At 44.6% G+C, this 20,787-nt stretch overlaps 1 protein-coding gene across 1 annotated transcript in view; it reads left to right on the top strand.

Annotated features, from left to right (window-relative positions):
* The window catches only part of LOC126203579 (glucose dehydrogenase [FAD, quinone]-like), a 234,152-nt gene that overhangs the window by 18,777 nt on the left and 194,588 nt on the right, over positions 1-20,787 (top strand). Inside the window, exons 3-5 of the mRNA XM_049937940.1 lie at positions 199-384; positions 8,246-8,389; positions 18,454-18,585. Of these exons, the coding sequence (XP_049793897.1) occupies positions 199-384; positions 8,246-8,389; positions 18,454-18,585 (462 nt within the window). The remainder of the gene's footprint in view (positions 1-198; positions 385-8,245; positions 8,390-18,453; positions 18,586-20,787) is intronic.

Here is a 20,787-nt window from a genome sequence, read left to right as displayed (position 1 = left end):
CTTGGCAGTTCCAGGCATCACAGATCATTGTAACCGGACTTATTTATATACACGCCAATGCATACAGAATTGTACCTTCATCGGACTGTACTTTTGTGTTGTTCAAGTATTTGTGGCAGTATATCCGAAGCTGGATTTAGTAGAGGTGAACTTGTACTCGCATTAGCCATGTTTTAAGTGTGTGTGTGTGTGTCGCAGTCTGAGGACCAGCGGAACCCCGTGCTGGCGGCCAGCCCCTACCACTCGACGGGCGGCCCGTTGACGGTGGGGGAGGCGCCCTACCACACGCCGCTCTCCAGGGCGTTCCTGGAGGCGGCCGCCTACCTGGGGTACCCGCTGAGGGACACCACCTCAGACCCCAACCACGGCTTCCAGTTCATAGAGGTGAGCTCATATCCACATAAGATATGTTTCACGTGGAGTAACCACTGTGGGACACTACCCCACATCCCAAACACAACTTCCAGTGCACAGAAGTGAACTCATATCCACATAAGAGATGTTCCATCTGGGGTATCTGCCACTTCACGCCCGGTACCACGGCTTCCAGTTCATAGAAATGAGCTCGTACGTACATAGGACATGTTTCACCTGGGGTATGCACTGTGAGACACTACCTCAGACCCCAACCACGGCTTCCAGTTAATAGAAGTGAGCTCATAGCCACATAAGACATGTTCCTTCTGGGATACCTGCCACCTCACGCACGCAACCACGGCTTCCAATTAATAGAGATGAGCTCATACCCACATAAGTTTCATGCAGGGCACCCAATGTGGGATACTACCTCAGTTCATAACCACGGCTTCCAGTTAATAGAGGTGAGGTCATACCCACATAAGACATACTTCATTTGGCATACCCGCTGTGGGACACCACCTCATACCCAAGTCAAGGTTTCCAGTTCATAGAGGTGACATTATATCCTCACACTGTCAAGTAAGAAACGGGTGAGTGAAACAAACTGCACAGAGACAGACGTATAATACGGCAAGATTCCGATTATAGGGGTTAATGCGGACCTGATACTGCGTATAATCCAAAATACGTTTTATCGCGGGAAACTGCTATTCACTGCATGTATAAGGGACGTTAAAAAGAAACGACCCGGAGGCATAATTACAGAAACCAGTACCTATATCTTAGAAGTATTGACCCTGACTGTTGAGACACTTGCCCCACTGTAACACAAGGTGGTTAACGGCTGTCTCATAAAATTACCGGGGCTGCGATGTTAACCAGTTCCGCATGTACAACTGGACGTCGTCGTCCGAGGTGAATCGTTTGCCCCTCAGAGCCTTTTTAAGGGGACCAACAATGGAGTAATCACAGGGATAGAGGTCAGGACCGTAAGGAGGGTGGCTGAAAACCTCCCATTTGAATTTCTGCAGGAATACCGCGACTGTGTTGACTGTATGAGGCTTTCCATTGTCGTGGATCAGAATGACCCCACAGGTGAGATTGCCTGCTCATTTTGATTTGATCGCTTGGCGAAGGGTAGTCAAGGTTTGCGAGTAACGCTGGGCATTCACTGTTATCCCGTGCTGCAGGAAATGAATCAGAAGGGGCCCATCTTGGTCAAAGAAGAACGTCAGCATACCCTTTCCTGCACTCGTGTGGTCGGCGACGTCCAGCTGTATGGGCGGAACTGGTTAACATCGCAGCCCCGGGAATTTTATGAGACAGCCGTTCACCACCTTGTGTCACAGTGGGACAAGTGTCTCAACAGCCAGGGTCAATACTTCAACATACAGGTACTAGTTTATGTAATTATGCCTCCGGCTCGTTTATTTTTGAATGCCCCGTATACAAAACGTGATACATGTCACATTTGAAAGCCCTCTACATTACTCAGACGTTACTCGACCTAACCTGACAACTCATCTACAAAATTACACTTTAAATATAATATATGTCATGTCATTTGCGTGCTGTTGTAACTTCATTTCCCAGCAATCGTATGGCTACTGTGACCTCTGTGCTTTGACCACAGTCTACAAGATGCTGCTAATATATCTGTGCGAGCAAGTGCGATACTCTGAACAAACAGTATCAGCCCCGTAGGCACATAAATATTACAATTACGCAGATATCTGCAATTGTATTTGTCCACAACACTGTATTATTCAGTAACACAACCAATCGACTTTCCTGTGATCACTGTGCCAATACCCCTACGCTGTGCCAGTGTTCCATTTAGATTCTGAGTCCAGACCAGTGAATACACTATCCCCATTCCGGCGTAGATGCTGCTCCGTGGCGATGTCTTGCGTTGTCGATGGGCTGATCTGACGTAAGACTCGTCGTCGACCTTCGTCATGATTCTTTCGGCGAACTGGTCCATCATCCAAGGCATGCACACTGCGATGCAGTTTCTGAACTCGATGGAAGTGGAACCGCACCTTAAGTCACGGAACGGTGCATGTATCCTGGTTGAACAGAGATATAAACCGCGCACTATGTGTTTTGTGTTATAGCTGTCGTTTAACATGGCTCCTGTAATGCTGGAGACGGTTGGTTGTTTGTTTGATTGGTTTGTGTGTGTGTGTGGGGGGGGGGGGGTGGAGGGGTCCAGAGAACAAGGTCATCGGTTCCATCGGATTAGGGAAGGATGAGGAGGGAAACTGGCCGAAACCCTTTAACAGGAACCATAATAGCATTTACCTGAAGTGATTTAGGGAAATAACGGGAAACCGAAATCAGGATGGCCATATGCGGGTTTGAACCGTCGTTCTCCCGAATGCAAGTCCAGTGTGCTAAACACTGCGCCACCTCTGTCGGCTATGCTGACGAGCTATGCTGCAGGGCTCTCGAACTGCTAGTGACATTGCTCCGCCTGGCGTTTATGCTGCTCCTTGCAACTTGTGTTGCTAGAGGGAAGGCTAGCCTGCTGTGGCGGTCATAGCACTTGAAATTCTCTACGGGGGCAGCATTTGAACTTGAGGATGGTGGTACTCGTCAACGTTCCGGTCGACCACGTATGCCCACCATAAGGCTAGATCGACGTATTGTGCACCCAGCACATCTGTGCCTGCCATCTGACAGCAAGTAATTGCCTCCAGCACTGTGTGGCAACACGAGTCATTGCTTGCAGACTAGCAGCAGCAGGATTAGGGAATTACCGTCCCATGACCAGCCTGCCGTTAATACCACAACACAAACGGCTGCGTTTGGTTTGGAAAGGTGCCATGACTTTGAAGAACGGACTGCTGATGAATAGCATCTCAAAGTGTTCAGCGATGAATCGTGGTTCTGCGCTATCCTGGATGACTATTCTCACAGAATATGGTGGCGGACTGGGGAAAGGTTTATATTGCCAATGCTTTGTAGAGGCACAACAGTGTTACTTCTGGCTTTATTGGGTGGGGTGACATCGAGTATGACTTTAGGTTATGGCTAGTAGCGACTGACGGAACTGTAATGGCACAATGGCACGCAAAGGAGAACCTGCGTCCTCAGGTGACTCTTCTCCCGCGACGGTATAGTGGTGCATTTTCTTAACAGAACAAAACTCGTCCACACATGGCATCTCGCTGATGCTGGGTTACTTCGGTGATCAGCAAGATCCTCAAATGTGTCCCCTATAGAACACCTATGGGACGAGCTCAGACGTCAACGCTGTCCCAGAGCCAGTATCCAGGTACAACAGTTGTGAGAGCCGGCCGCTGTGGCCGAGCGGTTCTAGGCGCTTCAGTTCGGAACCGCGCTGCTGCTACGGTCGCAGATTCGAATCCTGCCTCGGGCATGGATGTGTGCGATGACCTTAGGTTAGTTAGGTTTAAGTAGTTGTAAGTCTAGGGGACTGATGACCTCCGTTGTTAAGTCCCATAGTGCTTAGAGCAATTTTTTGAACAGTTGTGAGCCACTTTGCCGCAGGAGATAACACAACAGCTTTATGACGCTATTCCCAACTGAGTAAATGCAGGCATCCAGGCCAGAGTTGATGCAGCAACTCTAATAAGTGGGCTCACACTACCAAGTTCTTTTAAATTTAACTTGATCTTGTAATCACTTTCGTAATTACTGAAACAACATCACATATTCATGAAATTCCGTATCGTTTCCTCCTTCCCTTCTGGGTGCTGCAACTTTTTGCCAGCCAGCTTATATCAGGGTCCTGTCCTGTATGTACACTACTGGCCATTAAAATTGCTACACCAAGAAGAAATGCAGATGATAAACGGGTATTCATTGGACAAATATATTACACTACAACTGACATGTCATTACATTTTTACGCAATTTTGGTGCATAGATCCTGAGAAATCAGTACCCAGAACAACCACCTCTGGCCGTAATAACGGCCTTGATACTCCTGGGCGTTGAGTCAACAGAGCTTGGATGGCGTGTACAGGTACAGCTGCCCATGCAGCTTCAACACGATACCACAGTTCATCAAGAGTAGTGATTGGCGTATTGTGACGAGCCAGTTGCTCGGCCAACCATTGACCAGACGTTTTCAGTTGGTAAGAGATTTGGAGAATATGCTGGCCAGGGCAGCAGTCGAACATTTTCTGTATCCAGAAAGGCCCGTACAGGACCTGCAACATGCGGTCGTGCATTATCCTCCTGAAATGTAGGGTTTCGCAGGGATCGACTGAAGGGTAGAGCCACAGCTCGTAACACATCTGCAATGTAACGTCCACTGTTCAAAGTGCCGTCAATGCGAAGAACAGGTGACTGAGACGTGTAACCAATGGCACCCCATATCATCACGCCGGGTGATACGCCAGTATGGCGATGACGAATACACGCTTCCAACGTGCGTTCATCGCGATGTCGCCAAACACGGATGCGACCACCATGATGCTGTAAACATAACCTGGATTCATCCGAAAAAATGGCATTTTTCCATTCGTGCACCCAGGTTCGTCGTTGAGTACACCATCACAGGCGCTCCTGTCTGTGATGCAGCGTCAAGGGCAACCGCAGCCATGGTCTTCGAGCTGATAGTCCATGCTGCTGTAAACGTCGTCTGACTGTTCGTGCAGATGGTTGTTGTCTTGCTAACGTCCCCATCTGTTGACTCAGGAATCGAGACGTGGCTGCACGATCCCTTGCAGCCATGCGGATAAGATGCGTGTCATCTCGACTGCTAGTGATACGAGGCCGTTGGGATCCAGCACGGCGTTCCGTATTACCCTCCTGAACCCACCGATTCCATATTCTGCTAACAGTCATTGGATCTCGACCAATGCGAGCAGCAATGTCGCGATACGATAAAACGCAATCGCGATAGGCTACAATCCGAGCTTTGTAAAAGTCTGATACGTGATGGTATGCATTTCTCCTCCTTACACGAGGCATCACTACAACGTCTCATCACGCAACGCCGGTCAACTGCTGTTTGTGTATGAGAAATCGGTTGGTAACTTTCCTCGTGTCAGCACGTTGTAGGTGTCGTCACCGGCGCCAACCTTGTGTGAATGCTCTGAAAAGCTAATGATTTGCATATCACAGCATCTTCTTCCTGTCGGTCAAATTTCGCGTCTGTAGCACGTCATCTTCGTGGTGTAGCAATTTTAATGTCCAGTAGTGCAGTTATTACGGCAGACAACAGATGTACTTCAGCTCGAACGCCTAAAACTGATTGACACTGAGTTTAAATTGTGGAGATGTGTCTGTTCTGCTAACCGTAATGGTTTTTATCTGCAAACATCTGTATTTATGCGCAATCGACGTCTGAATTTTAACAAATATTTGTGCAACAGCTGAAGAAATAATACCATGTAACCGACAGTTTTGATGAGGAGATTCGCTAGTCGTAATGAAGGTAATATCTGGCTAAAAGGTAAACATTTGCTTTAAACAGTATAAAGTCACACGTGCAGTGTTTACAGATCCATATTTCCAAAAAACACAAGTTGCTGTGTTGAATATCTTAGGGCGTCACATCTGAGGCTGACGGGTTGCCGCACCAACAGGCGTGAACCTTCAAAATAATGACACTTGCTAGCGTACGGCAGCAGTAAATACGAGGGCTGTCCAGAAAGTAAGTTACGATTGATCGCGAAATGAAAATCACAGTGAAAATCAGAAATGTTTCATTTGTAACAGTTAGCTACACCTTTCAGCTACTTCTCTACGTAGTCGCCGTTCTGACTCAGACATTCGTCGTAGCGTTGTACCAACTTTCCAATACCCTCATCATAGAAGGCAGCCGCCAGTGCTTTCCGCCAATTCTCTACGCTGGCCTAAAGCTCGTTGTCTGTGCCAAAATGTTGTCTTCATAGCCAGCGGTTCGTTTGAGCAGAGATGAAAGTCAGTGGGAGACAATTACGGGCTGTATTGTGGGTAACCAAACATTTCCAATTGAAACGATGCAGGGACATCTTCATTGCCCCTGCAGAATGAGGCTGAGAATTGTCTTGAAGAAGAAACCGCACGACAGTTATGTAATGTTGGTTGCATAGCTTCAGGGGAAAATTCTCACCAGGCCCTCGTACTTGGCGGGGGATACTATTTTCTATAACATCTTTACGCGCTCGCTAAGAGCTCAGGAATGACAAGAGCGACATAATTCTACCTAGAGTCATACTAGAGACACTGCCCAACACATCTTTGCAAAGCTTTATCGGATTTTCATAGTCGTTTCCATTTCGCGACCGATCGTAACTTACTTTCTGGACAGCCCTCGTACTAACCAGCCGGAGACACCACAAGTAAATTAGTATACGTTAACCGACGATCCTGTGGAAGGCTCTGTGACAAACTCGTGGCGCCGCGTAGCCAATTGTGGTGCCTGTATCACCATCGGCGGGTTATATTTTCTCTGTTGCAGTCACGTGCCTGCCGGAGGAGAGTGTTGTGTCTCATGTGCAAACTACCAATGGAAAGTCGGAATTAATTACAACTTAGAAGATTTATTCTCAAAGGAACGTGAAACAACTCGACGGAAGCACTCGTGTCCAGATCCGTATCCAAAGTTCATCTCCAGCAAACACTATCACAGTAGCAGCGTCTGCCATTGAGAGGACACCTACTCTGTACTCCAGGAGGCCCACCAGACTGCTGCCGTTCCGGACCGCGACGACGTAGGGCTGCATCCAGATTGGCTCCGTCGACTCCAACGGTATGACAGCTGCATCTCTTTAGGCGCCCCCACTGTGAGCTCTTTGGATTATGAGTCGCTGCTGCCACTGGAGCGTTGAGACTCGGTGTTGCGTCTCACGTGCGGCGACCGCGATGTATGAACGCACGGCACAACGGACAGAACGAGTACCCTTCCACTCAGTGTACATTTAAGAAGCTGCCCGCTACCTAGCCAATCAGTTAGTTACAGATGCAGAGCAATCCAAGGTACACACCAATAGCCAGCACCTAACACATCTGTATGCTTGAGACCTTCGCTCTCACCCACGATTACTGCCTAGTTGGACTCTGCCGCTAATAGACAATAAATTATGGACTGGCCTCTAAGGGAGAACTTAGGTGGACTCAGCCTTAGTGGTTAACTAAGCTGGACAGTAATCGATTATCTATTATTCTTACTTGGCGTTTCGAGAGAACTCCGTATTTATTCTCAAAACACAGAGCGAGAAGATTAATTTCTTGAGTGAATCAGTATGATGGTGCGTGTATTTGTTGTCCGAACTAACTGCTGTATTGTGTTTAGCTGTACGTACAGTGACACAGTAAAAGTGTGTGTTTTGGATGCAATGTTTGTGAATATCAGTTAGATCTTGTTGTTCTGTTTGCGGTCACGCCAATGTGTTGCACAACGTTCTTCGTACATGACGTTTGAGTGACGTGATTAAATCACGGCGGAATGGAATATATCTTGAAAAATGATCACTTTGTCGCCCTTTACAAACCAATAAAACTAGTTGATATTGCTTATACACGCTTTTTACGCTTAAATTATGCGGCTAAAGATTGCAACAAGTGTCAGAATTGAGGTACATCTGAAAGTACTTGGATGTAGTACTTAACGTAACGCGACCATGTGATGTGCCCCTGACCAAGTTTTCAACTCTGAACTGTACCAGGTGACAAGCCGTTTGTTCTTCTATGTAGAGTCAAAACTGTTTTTCTTCAAAGTTACACTCTACTGTGGTCGGTTTGGCAATGGGAACTTCACATCTAATGAAAATATGTTTAGAGATTTCAGAGTGGAACATCACTCTTCATGCGTTGATGGAAGACTGATGATTGTTTATAGCCTTATATTGAAGTAACTGTGAGCGCTCGGCCGCACCTTCTACGATAAGAGATTGACGTCTTGGTCTGTCGTCTCGTTCCGCAGGGCACAACCCGAGCTGGCCAGCGGTGTTCCAGCAACAAGGCGTTCTTGTCGTCCAAAGTGCGCCGCCGACGCAACCTCACCATCTGGCTGCGAACCAGGGCCCTCAAGATCATCATGGAGAACGGCCGCGCCGTAGGTGTGCAGGTAAGTCGCTACAACAAACCGTAGCATGATTAGACACCTTATACCTCCATCCCACCTAGCACTCCGCTGGATCATAAATCGTTGCTTACACCGTTGTCATTATCAACATCAAGTAAAAATTACTATACCAATAAATAATAACGACAATGATACGATGATAATACTGAGCTGACATCGTGTTAAGAGGATGACGGTGCTACGACAATGTCACTGGTAAGATAATGAAAAGATTATTGTAAAAATGTAGATAAAACTATATCATTATGTTGATGGTAGGATTGTGATAAGATGAAAATGGGGTGGTAATAAAATGATAAGCTGGAGATGCGATTCTGCCTTCTGTTTCTCTAGGCTCAGAAAAAACTAAGAGAACGGCCCCTAAAACACGTTACTGCCATCACTGGCCTATGTCTGTTCTGCAGATCCCACGTTCTCCTGGTGGGCTCCACGTCTTGAGAAAGCCATCGATGTGTTGCCGAAGCATAATTTATCTAGCTGGAGAAGTCGTATCTGTTATTTGACGGTCCAGTCGTATTGGCGCTTTTCCTACAGCACTCCTGACCAGAGGTTTCATTACCTCTACATGGACAAAGGCAAAGATAATTTTAAGGAGACACCAATGTGAAATAAATGGTTGTAATCTGCTCATAATGCGACAACACACATATTTTCTACTTGGCCATGCCTCCAACGCCTACATTCCTAGACATGCGTAGAAGTACATAATATTTTCTACTAACAAACAGTCCCACCATCATTCATCCTTTTCTGTATTTTATGTAACATTGCCAACGAATAAGTAGGATAAGAGCATATTTACTCTGTATCACAATTTCTGGAGAAATAGTTGCATGAAAACTGTATATTCAGTAGCGACGAGCGTTAGTTGTTCTTCACGAGTGTGTGAAGGTGCTACATTTCGAGAGAGGTACATCGCGGACAATTTTCATAACTAGCTGTCACACAAGGTATATAGGTTCCATTACAACGCTGGAGCAACCCACGCAATCCCATTGCCACTCATCTCTGCCCTAGGCTCGCAGCCACGCCGACTCTGGTGTCTGTAGGGCTGCATACCCTCCACATTATTATCTGTGCCTGATGGTGGAATATTATTGTTACAAGTCATTTTCGAAACTTGAAGACCCTTTTCTTATACGGAAATGCTGGCAACTCAGGTAAATGTTATAGAAACTCAACGCCAGCTGTTGATTTCTTACGAAATCACAGAGGAATTTATTTGGTCTAAGTAGTCATTTTGACTGCTCCCACCAGTTGCGGAGGACGTGTTACTATTCTGTGCTTGTATGCGAAAGGACCTACAACTGTTCAAACTCATCAAAATTTGTGCTTAATATATGAGCTTACAGTAATGACTGAAGGAAAGGTTACAGAATGGGGTCGGCTCTTTAAAACTGACCCTACAATTGCGTGCGACGGAGAGAGAAGTGCCAGGCTCATATCCATCCATATCGGATGTCGCAAACTGGGCTTAAAGTGAGTATTTCGGAAAATGCTTACTAGCCAACAAAATGAGCATCCACACACAGCTGCCTGCGCCAAGAATAAGCTTGAGCATTTCCGACTGGAACCTTTGGAATACCCACCTTACAGTCTCAACTTCGCATCTAGAGACTGTTACCTGGTTTTTGCGCTTCGAACAACGGCTTGGTGGACAATATTTTGAAGGTGATGATGAAACTGAGAACGCTGTTATCAACTGGTTCAGTTCTAAGACGGTCACAACTGCTACGCAGAGCTCTTTAAGAATCTAGTGCAATGTTATGAAAGTATTTAGAAGTGAACGGGGTTAAGTGTAAGAGCGAAATAGAGTTGTAGGAATGTAGGCAAGCAACAAAACACTTTTCTATCGATTCTAATTTTTTATGACCAAACTACCAACAATTTTCAAATGTGTCTCGTGTTATTATTATTATTGGCATATGGTACGTGGATCATCAGTCAGCATTAAGAAATAAAATGAACTAAAAAAATGTGGTATCAATGGATAGCTATGCAGTCGTACCGATCACCGATAAACACCCTTCTTTGACACCAGCTGCCAAGTGCGCTTGTACAAACTTTGTTCCAGTTATGTTTCTAGGTTGGGTAGTACCTCCAAGTATATGTGGCAAGAGCAAGCCGTTCTGGGGTGGGATTTGTCTGACACCATGGGAATGACTTGATTAGCCACTAGCGGTTGTTGTCGTGAGGCTATTTGCATTTACCTCTATGCAAACTTATAAATATGGTTTATCGAAAATACTAAATAATTCAGAATTTCGGTCGCCAGATTGTTAGGGACAAATAACGGAGTATTAACCATCTGGTTATTATGCCGATAACTCGAGTAATCTGATGATGTTATCTGAGATATACCTGTTATTTATTTTAATCGGCATTAAATCGGGCCTCCGTGAGTAACATAGGATCCTAAATCTACAACTCCCGTGGATATACTGAGCTTGTACTCGTTTGTTGTCCAGAGTGCCATTCCATGACTTCACACACAGGGAGCAACGGGTATAAGTGCAGGTTTTTTTTTATTCGTGACTGAGTATAATGTACTGAACAACATTAAATCAATGTTTACTTCATTTGCAGACTAATAATTATAGTTATTACAAGTCGCATGTTTTTAGGTTGGGTAGTACCTCAAAGTACACGTGGCAAGAACAAGCCATTAATGCTGTAGCAGTTCTGATATAGGGCTTGTCTGACACCATGGGAATGACGTCACTAGCCTCTAGCGGTTGTTGTGGTGTGGCTATTGGCAGACGCTTTAGCAGATGTGCGCATTTTTACAAAATGGCATTACACTGTTTTTGCGTACGGTGAAGGCGATAACACTGACACAAAAGCCTTTCAGTGCGTCGATGTCATGTTGCTTATGAACAGAACATAAGCAAACCAAGATTATCCGAAGTATCTGTTTATTAGTTACAATGCTTAATGATCACCTCAAATATAAATACAAGTTGTAACGGGTATAAATACAGATAATTTTACATGTGGTACCTTAATATGAACACATATGAGTGTGTTGGCCGATTTTCCTCTGCGTCGGAGAGTCTTCCCACAAGCGCGTCACAAACTTTACGACCTGATGTTTCCTGCACGGTTGTAACTGTACCACTAAGTGACCTACTACAGTACAGACTAATCGTTTTGGGTCCACTTTTCCACACTTCAACACCTGACCTGCCGCCCACGGTAAAACATGCACACTTGCACTAGCAAATGGAATACCTCGAAAACATTGTGCTTGACCCAACTTACAGGCGTGAATCAAGCAGTGAGCTGTTGTTGTTGTTGTGGTCTTCAGTCCAGAGACTGGACTGATGCAGCTCACCATGCTACTCTGTCCTGTGCGAGGTTCTTCATCTCCCAGTACCTACTTCTACCTACATCCTTCTGAATCTGTTTAGTGTATTCATCTCTTGGTCTCCCTCTACGATTTTTACCCTCCACGCTGTCCTACAATAGTAAATTGGTGAGCCCTTGATGCCTCAGAATATGCCCTACCAACCGATCCCTTCTTCTAGTCAAGTTGTGCCACAAATTTCTCTTCTCTCCAATTCTATTCAATACCTCCTCATTAGTTATGTGATCTACCCATCTAATCTTCAGCATTCTTCTGTAGTACCACAGCCGGCCGCGGTGGTCTCGCGGTTAAGGCGCTCAGTCCGGAACCGCGCGACTGCTACGGTCGCAGGTTCGAATCCTGCCTCGGGCATGGATGTGTGTGATGTCCTTAGGTTAGTTAGGTTTAAGTAGTTCTAAGTTATAGGGGACTGATGACCACAGATGTTAAGTCCCATAGTGCTCAGAGCCATTTGAAGCCATTTTTTTGTAGTACCACATTTCGAAAACATCTACTCTCTTCTTGTCTAAACTATTTATCGTCCACGTTTCACTTCCATACATGGCTACACTCCATACAAATACTTTCAGAAACGACTACCTGCCACTTAAATCTATAAATGGCTCTGAGCACTATGGGACTCAACTGCTGTGGTCATAAGTCCCCTAGAACTTAGAACTACTTAAACCTAACTAACCTAAGGACATCACTCACATCCATGCCCGAGGCAGGATTCGAACCTGCGACCGTAGCGGTTGTACGGTTCCAAACTGTAGCGCCTTCAACCGCTCGACCACTCCGGCCGGCCTGAAATCTATACTCGATGTTAACAAATTTCTCTTCTTCAGAAACGCTTTCCTTGCCATTGCCAGTCTACATTTTATATCCTCTCTACTTCGACCATCATCAGTCATTTTGCTCCCCAAATAGCAAAACTCGTTTACTACTTTAAGCGTCTCATTTCCTAATCTAATTTCCGCAGCATCACCCGACTTAATTCGACTACATTCCATTATTCTCGTTTTGCTTTTATTGATGTTCATCTTATATCTTCGTTTCAAGACACTGTCCATTCCGTTCAGCTGCTCTTCCAGGTCCTTTGCTGTCTCTGACAGAATTACAATGTCATCGGTGAACCTCAAAGTTTTTATTTCTTCTCCATGTATTTTAATTCCAACTCGGAATTTTTCTTGTTTCTTTTACTGTTTGCTCAATATACAGATTGAATAACTTCGGGGAGAGGCTACAACCTTGTCTCACTCCCTTCCCAACCACTGCTTCCCTTACATGCCCCTGGACTCTTATAACTGCCATTAGGTTTCTGTTCAAATTGTAAATAATCTTTTGCTCCCTGTATTTTACCCCTACCACCTTCAGAGTTTGAAAGAGAGTGTTCCAGTCAGCATTGTCAAAAGCTTTCTCTAAGTCTACAAATACTAGAAAAGTAGGTTTGCCATTCCTTAATCTATTTTCTAAGATATGTCGTAGGGTCAGTATTGCCTCACGTGTTCCAAAATTTCTACGGAATCCAAACTGATCTTCCCCGAGGTCGGCTTCTACCAGTTTTTCCATTCGTCTGTAAAGAATTTGTGTTAGTGTTTTTCAGCCGTGGCTTATTAAACTAACAGCCGGCAGTGGTGGCCGAGCGGTACTAGGCGCTACAGTCTGGAACCGCGCGACCGCTACGGTCGCAGGTTCGAATCCTGCCTCGGGCATGGATGTATATGATGTCCTTAGGTTAGTTAGGTTTAAGTAGTTCTACGTTCTAGGGGACTGTTGACCTTAGAAGTTAAGTCCCATAGTGCTCAGAGCCATTTGAACCATTTATTAAACTAATAGTTCGATCATTTTCACGTCTGTCAACACCTGCTTTCTTCGGGATTGGAATTATTATATTCTTCTTGAAGTCTGAGGGTATTTCGCCTGTCTCATACATCTTGCTCACCAGATGGTAGAGGTGTGTCAGGACTGGCTCTCCCAAGGCTGTCAGTAGTTCCAATGGAATATTGTCTACTCCCGGGGCCTTGTTTCGACTTAGGTCTTTCAGTGCTCTGTCAAACTCTTCACGCAGTATCATATCTCCTATTTCATTTTTATCTACATTCTCTTCAATTTCTTGTCCTTAAGAATATCACCCTTGTATAGACCCTCTATATACTCCTTCCACCTTTCTGCTTTCCCTTCTTTGCTTAGAACTGGGTTTCCATCTGAGCTCTTGATATTCATGCAAGTGGTTCTCTTTTTTCCAAAGGTCTCTTTAATTATCCTGTAGGCAGTATCTATCCAACCCCTAGTGATATATGCCTCTGCATCCTTACATTTGTCCTCTAGCCATCCCTGCTTAGCCATTTTGCACTTTCTGTCGATCTCATTTTTGAGACGTTTGTATTCCTTTTTGTCTGCTTCATGTACTGCATTTTTATATTTTATCCTTTCATCAGTTAAATTCAGTATCTCTTCTGTTACCCAAGTATTTCTATTAGCCCTCTTCTTTTTAGCTACTTGATCCTCTACTGCCTTCACTATTTCGTCTCTCAAAGCTACCCATTGTTCTTCTACTGTATTTCCAAAAAATTGCTCTGAGCACTATCGGACTTAACTTCTGGGGTCATCAGTCCTCTAGAACTTAAAACTACTTAAACCTAACTAACCTAAGGACATCACACACATCCATGCCCGAGGCGTAGCGGTCGCGCGGTTCCAGACTGTAGCGCCTAGAACCACTCGGCTACCCCGGCCGGCCTACTGTACTTCTTTCCCCCATTCTTGTCAGTCGTTCCCTAATGCTCTCCCTGAAGCTCAGCTGTAACAATGATTAATCGAAGTTAATCGTAGCGTATGTGAGTAAAGAGGAAGGGCCGTAATGTAACCATAATTCATGGATAGTAACTGTATAGTTTGCGGAAGATTTACATTTACTTAACCAAACGAAAAGTTTGGCGTGAAACCAGAGGACTGTTTATTGGTTTTCTCAGATTAGCGAAGGATAGGCGGAATAAAAGTAGCAAGGAAAGTTGTATGGGGGCCTAATTACCGGTTACGAAGCCTCGTAACCGGTTGGCCCTGAGTATTTGTTGTGGGTTGGCAGGAGAGCCAACACCGTGTTACTAGAGGAAGCCGAAGGGCACGCGTTTTAGCTCACGCAGGCTGGCGTGAGGTCTGGAACAGGACAAGGAAATTAGAATTTAGAAAAAACGGACGTAGCTGGTGGAATACTTAACTTTAATCCATTAATGGTGAACGTCGCTCTGGATGGTACATTATTCACAGTATCAATAGTAACTGGTAATGGCGCCTTGCTAGGTCGTAGCAATTGACGTAGCTGAAGGCTACGCTAACTATCGTCTCGGCAAATGAGAGCGTATTTTGTCAGCGAACCATCGCTAGCAAAGTCGGTTGTACAACTGGGGCGAATGCTAGGAAGTCTCTCTAGACCTGCCGTGTGGCGGCGCTCGGTCTGCAATCACTGATAGTGGCGACACGCGGGTCCGACGTATACTAACGGACCGCGGCCGATTTAAAGGCTACCACCTAGCAAGTGTGGTGTCTGGCGGTGACACCACACTATTATTAGCACGCAATCTGACTGCATAAAATAAAAATAAAGAATGACAAAGAATTTCCATTAACACAGTTGATTAATTAAGTCCCCTGCAACTATAAAAGCTACAAAACAACAAAGCACAAGTGTAACTGTTCTGTGTGTGGTAGTGTGACTCCACGTACATGTATCTGGCTCGGTTCTTTCTCAATACGACAAAATATTTTAAACACCATTTACAATGAACTTATTGAAAAATCAGAAATACTATAATTGCACATAGAAACCAGAATTACAAGTCTAATTAATGAACACGAGTCAGATGCCTTGTTGACTGTGCCTGTGAGCAAAAGGCATTGTCATTAAAGAAAACTGTAATACTGTAACCTCCCCCTCACTTATCGACCTTAATGACAGTGAAAAATTAAACCGCGTGCACCTAATGGAAGTTTGGGAAAAAGCAATCGTCACCGAAGTTAATTTGTCGGTAAAGAGGGAGGAAAGGGTTACATCTAAATGAAAGGAAAAATGCAAATGAAATTGGTGAAAATTAATTTTGAGAAAAGGGTAAAATTAATAAAGAAAGTAAATGTGCGGTCGTTACGTTAACAATTAATTGGCGTTAATTGGATATTTGAGATTTGGGGAAAATTACGGTTGCCAGTCCTATGGACAACTACTATAATAACTGAAAATGAAAGATTAATGCACATATAATTAGCACGAAAAGCGTGGCAACTGAAGGTTGACACGTGTTGTGCGAAAACTGAATGTTTGTCAGAAGTAATAAATTTCGCTACACTCTGACTTAATTTAGCAAAAGAATTAATGAAACCGGAAAATTGAAAGTTAATTTAGTGACTGAATTTAATAGTGAGATTTGTTTCTGAAGCACTACGAAATTCAGTAAAATAAGGTTAGTCTTGGGCTACCTCAACAATCATTTCAAAAGTTACTTGAATCTACGCAATTTAGAAATAAGAGATTTAACTTTGAACTTGAATTAAATGATTCTGGACAATTAACAATAGTAACATTTAGTACGTACCAAGCTGAGCTGCAGTCACAGGTAAGCTAAAATATGCTAACAAAACTCGCACTCTTTAATTTGTGCTTGTGCAATCTAAATATTGTAGCCAGCTATGAATACCTTAACTGAACTTTGAAATTAAAGCAGTGTAATGGAATGATATCACTTTAATGCTGGCGTCTGAATTTCAACGACACTAGGGTTCATTTCGGAAAAGGAAGGGACCCTGCTTAGTAATGCAATTGGGGCAATGAGCAACAAAGGTTCATGCTAAGTTGATGTAATTTTGTGATGCAACAATTTTTAAAAGCTGAGGTCTGCCATACAGTTCTAAAACTTTGCGTGCTTCCAGTCTTCCTTGTTGGTTGATTGAAGGTTTGAAGCCGTCGATCGAGGAGGTGGCGACAGTCACTCATTGTCGGCCGTCGCTGTTGCAGAAGCTGGATGTTGGCGCGCCTTCTTCTCGACACGGTCACCAGACGAAACGGGCTCTTGATGTGCGCCAGCTAATGCTTTCCGTCCGCGACACCGTGTCAGAAACTATCATCGCAAGTCGAGCGCAATTACATGCTGCCAAACCCCGAAAGCGCGGCAACTCGCGGGAGCTTCACGCAACACACCTGCTCCACTGCACCACCCCAGCCAGACTCTGCTCTGCCCGCGCTCCACGCGACAGAGCTCACACTACCAAAGATCCTAAACACTTTGGTTCTCCACACGACCTATCGATGTATTCGTTCGATAGCATAGTTTCCCTAGGCAAGACCCAGCGTAAAGTACAAATAATATTTACAAAACAAACCAATTATACATCGACGTAAATGCATAAATATACATATATACAAATAGTAAAACAATTACAATATATAAAGACACAGAAATGTCATATCTTCAGGTAACAAATAAAGGAAAAGAATTTATAGTACAATAGATGGAAATAGGAGGATATGCATTTCCGGCGTTACAATACCTTTTTACCTCATCATATATTGACGAAAATTTTCCATTACACCAGCATCATAAATCAAAAGCCCATCTCCTCAAATACACTCTGACAATTGCAACTTCTTCCATCTATACATTACACCAACAGAACAGCATCTACTCTCTCTCCCAACAGAACAACAACTGCCCTCGACATCCTCTGAACTACTACTGCACCAGTGGAGGCGGCGGAATAATAATCTTTGGCGCAATCTCTGGCGCTGTGACTCAGTGTAGCCACCTTTCAAAGTATTTCATGCAAGATAGACAATCCAAGTTACACCTTCAGCACCTGGCGAATGTGACGTGAGGTTTGTTGCTTATCTGAAGGAGCATGAAATACTTTCTGGGCTACTTTTGTTTTGCCCACCCTACATATTAGATGCTCTTAAAGAGTGCGTGAGGTCTCAATACAAGAGGTTTGTTCTACGGCATCTAGTACGAATTACAGTGCACTGGACTCCGACTTTACGAGGCGGAAGTTCCACAGTTGCTGCTACAGGAAACTTAACCTAACCTAACCTAACCTAACCTAACAGAACAGTGAGGCGGAGTTATATTGCTGGGTCCTATTTTCTCTGCTATGAAAGTGCCTACTAACGGAATTTACAGTGTTTTCTGTTATCAACCTAAATAGTTGTTACTAAATGCTCGGATAAATTTACAAGCGACTTTTGAGGAAACTTTTGCAAAATCTGTTATGTTGCCGCTACCTAGCTGGTGGCAATGGCCAAATGGGTCTTAGCAAAAGTATGTAAGCTCACAGCATTCTCCTTCATGAAAAGTGACTACCCTAACAATCATCACCATCTTATTGAAAACGAATATAAATTTTAAGAAGTTAAGCCAAGATTAAAATAATCCGAAATATTTCTGCACTAGGAGGATAATATTATTTAATGTCTATCTGTGTCGTCTTCGGAACAGAGAAAATTGCAACCCTGATTTAAGTTGTTATTAATTGAGAGGAATGAAACAGCAAACGCTTGCGTTATCACTGAGAGCCGCTGCCAGCCCCTCTGTGGGACGAGGAGGATTAAATGACTAATAGAACGTAAGGAAACTTAGTACGTCTACTCTCTAGGATAGGCAGACTTTTGGACCAGAGGTGACGTCATGATTTGAGTGTTGTGTTGCTGTCGCAGGTGGCCCGCAAGAGCCGCGCCCCGGCCGTGAGGGAGGTGCGGGCCCGCCGCGAGGTCATCCTGTCCGCGGGAACGCTCAACGACCCTCAGCTGCTGATGCTGTCCGGCATCGGGCCCAGCCAACACCTGCGCGTGAGTACTCCGTCGTCCTCACCTCTCAACGACTCCGTCACTTTGCACGACCGCACGCGCTCATTCATATACACGCACAAAAAAAGCACCAACACAAACACACTCGTTTCTTCAAACGTTGTAACATAACTGGGCAGTTACATGTCACCACGCGATCTCTAGTCCATCTGAAAGTATCTGTGTTTTCTTAACTGTGCTGGCAGAAGGACACATGTGGTGACTGTTTATTTATTTGATTATTTATTTATTGTTCCGTGGGACCAAATGAAGACGAAGTCTCCATGGTCGTGGAACGAGTCAATACATGAAATTATAACACGATAGTAGAAACAGATAAAATGAAATATAAGAAACATATTCAGGCGACAAGTCGTAAGTTTAAATAAAGAAAATCAACAATATAACACTGGAATTTGCTTAATTTTTCAGCTCTTCCAGGAGCTCCTCGACAGAATAGAAGGAGTGAGCCACGAGGAAACTCTTCAGTTTAGACTTAAAAGTGTTTGGGCTACTGCTAAGATTTTTGAGTTCTTGTGGTAGCTTATTGAAAGTGGATACAGCAGAATAGTGCACTCCTTTCTGCACAAGAGCCAAGGAACTGCATTCCACATGCAGATTTGATCTCTGCCTAGTATTAACTGAGTGAAAGGTGCTAACTCTTGGGAATAAGCTAATATTGCCAACAACAAACAGACATTAAAGAAAATATATACTGTGAGGGCAATGTTAGAATTCCCAGACTATTGAATGGGGGTCGACAAGAGGTTCTCGAACTTACACCACATATAGCTCGAACAGCCCGTTTTTGAGCCAAAAATACCCTTTTTGAATCAGAAGAATTACCCAAAAAATAATACCATACGACATAAGCGTATGAAAATATGCGAAGTAGACTACTTTTCGTGTTGAACTGTCACTTATTTCAGATACTGTTCTAATGGTAAATAAAGCAGCATTTAGTTTCTGAACAAGATCCTGAAATTGCGCCTTCCACAGCAGCTTACTATCTATCCGAACACCTAGGAATTTGAACTGTTCCGTCTCGCTTATAATATGCCCATTCTGTCTGACGAAAATATGGGTTCTGTTGAAACCAAGTTACAGTATTTTCCTCACGCGAGATACAGCTCAGTCGAGTCAGCATCGTGCCTGCGAGGGCTGATCGCTGCAGAACACAGGGCTCTTTCCCTAACCTTCTCAAGGTTGCAAAAGTCCAAGAACTCACAGGATACCTGTGACAGTCTCTGTTTGTCGACCCTTTGAGGTCAGGAATTCCCGCTGAGTCCCGGAAGTTTTCGCAAGCGTGACAAATCTGCCCTCCCTGCAGGGCTCTCAAGTGTGCGACTCCGCCATTTTGTGCTTCCACCGCACGAGAACTTTTCGTATTATTGAAGTCCCAGCAGCAGCCCACCACTACTTTCGGTTCACCAAGTGATCGGCGAGATGGCAATCGGCGTGGCAACCTTCAAACAACCAAGGAGTATACAGTGGGCGCTATTCAAGAATCTTAGCTGTTTCTCCTCTGCAATTTGTGTTGGATAGAAAAATCCTGTGGCAATCGTGATAGACACTTTCCTCTAGGAGGAGGTGTTCTGGAGCGGAGAAGTGTGGGGTTGAGCGCGGTATGGGTCCAAGACGTCTTCTCTTCGGTCGCCAAGACGCTGGTGTGCAGACTTGGACGGGTTTACTGTTTAAGTGTCGCAGTTTCGGAGCAGATCAGTCCTTTTACCTGTGAACAGCTCACATCTTGCGTGACCTTTAAGTCGCAACTTACGTTGCATTTGTATTAATTCAGAGCTGTATTTAGTATTCAACAGTTTCCTTTAATCGCACCGAGCGAGGTGGCGCAGTGGTTAGCACACTGGACTCGCATTCGGGAGGACGACGGTTCAATCCCGTCTCCAGCCATTATGATTTAGGTTTTCCGTGATTTCCCTAAATCGTTTCAGGCACATGCCGGGATGGTTCCTTTGAAAGGGCACGGCCGATTTCCTTCCCAATCCTTCCCTACCCCGAGCTTGCGCTCCGTCTCTAATGACCTCGTTGTCGACGGGACGTTAAACACTAACTGTTGTGGCGTAACAAGCTCGCTACGCCACACTGAGAAGTAGCCGGAAGGGCACGCGTCAACTCACGCCGTCTTGCGTGAGGTCTGAAACAGGATACTTATGAATGCTATAAAGAAAAGAACGGAGCTTAGGT

This window comes from Schistocerca nitens, chromosome 9 (genome assembly GCF_023898315.1).
Source record: "Schistocerca nitens isolate TAMUIC-IGC-003100 chromosome 9, iqSchNite1.1, whole genome shotgun sequence".
NCBI lineage: Eukaryota > Metazoa > Arthropoda > Insecta > Orthoptera > Acrididae > Schistocerca > Schistocerca nitens.
The sequence above is the reverse complement of the archived record's forward strand: the minus strand, read 5'-3'. Positions and strand labels throughout refer to the sequence as shown.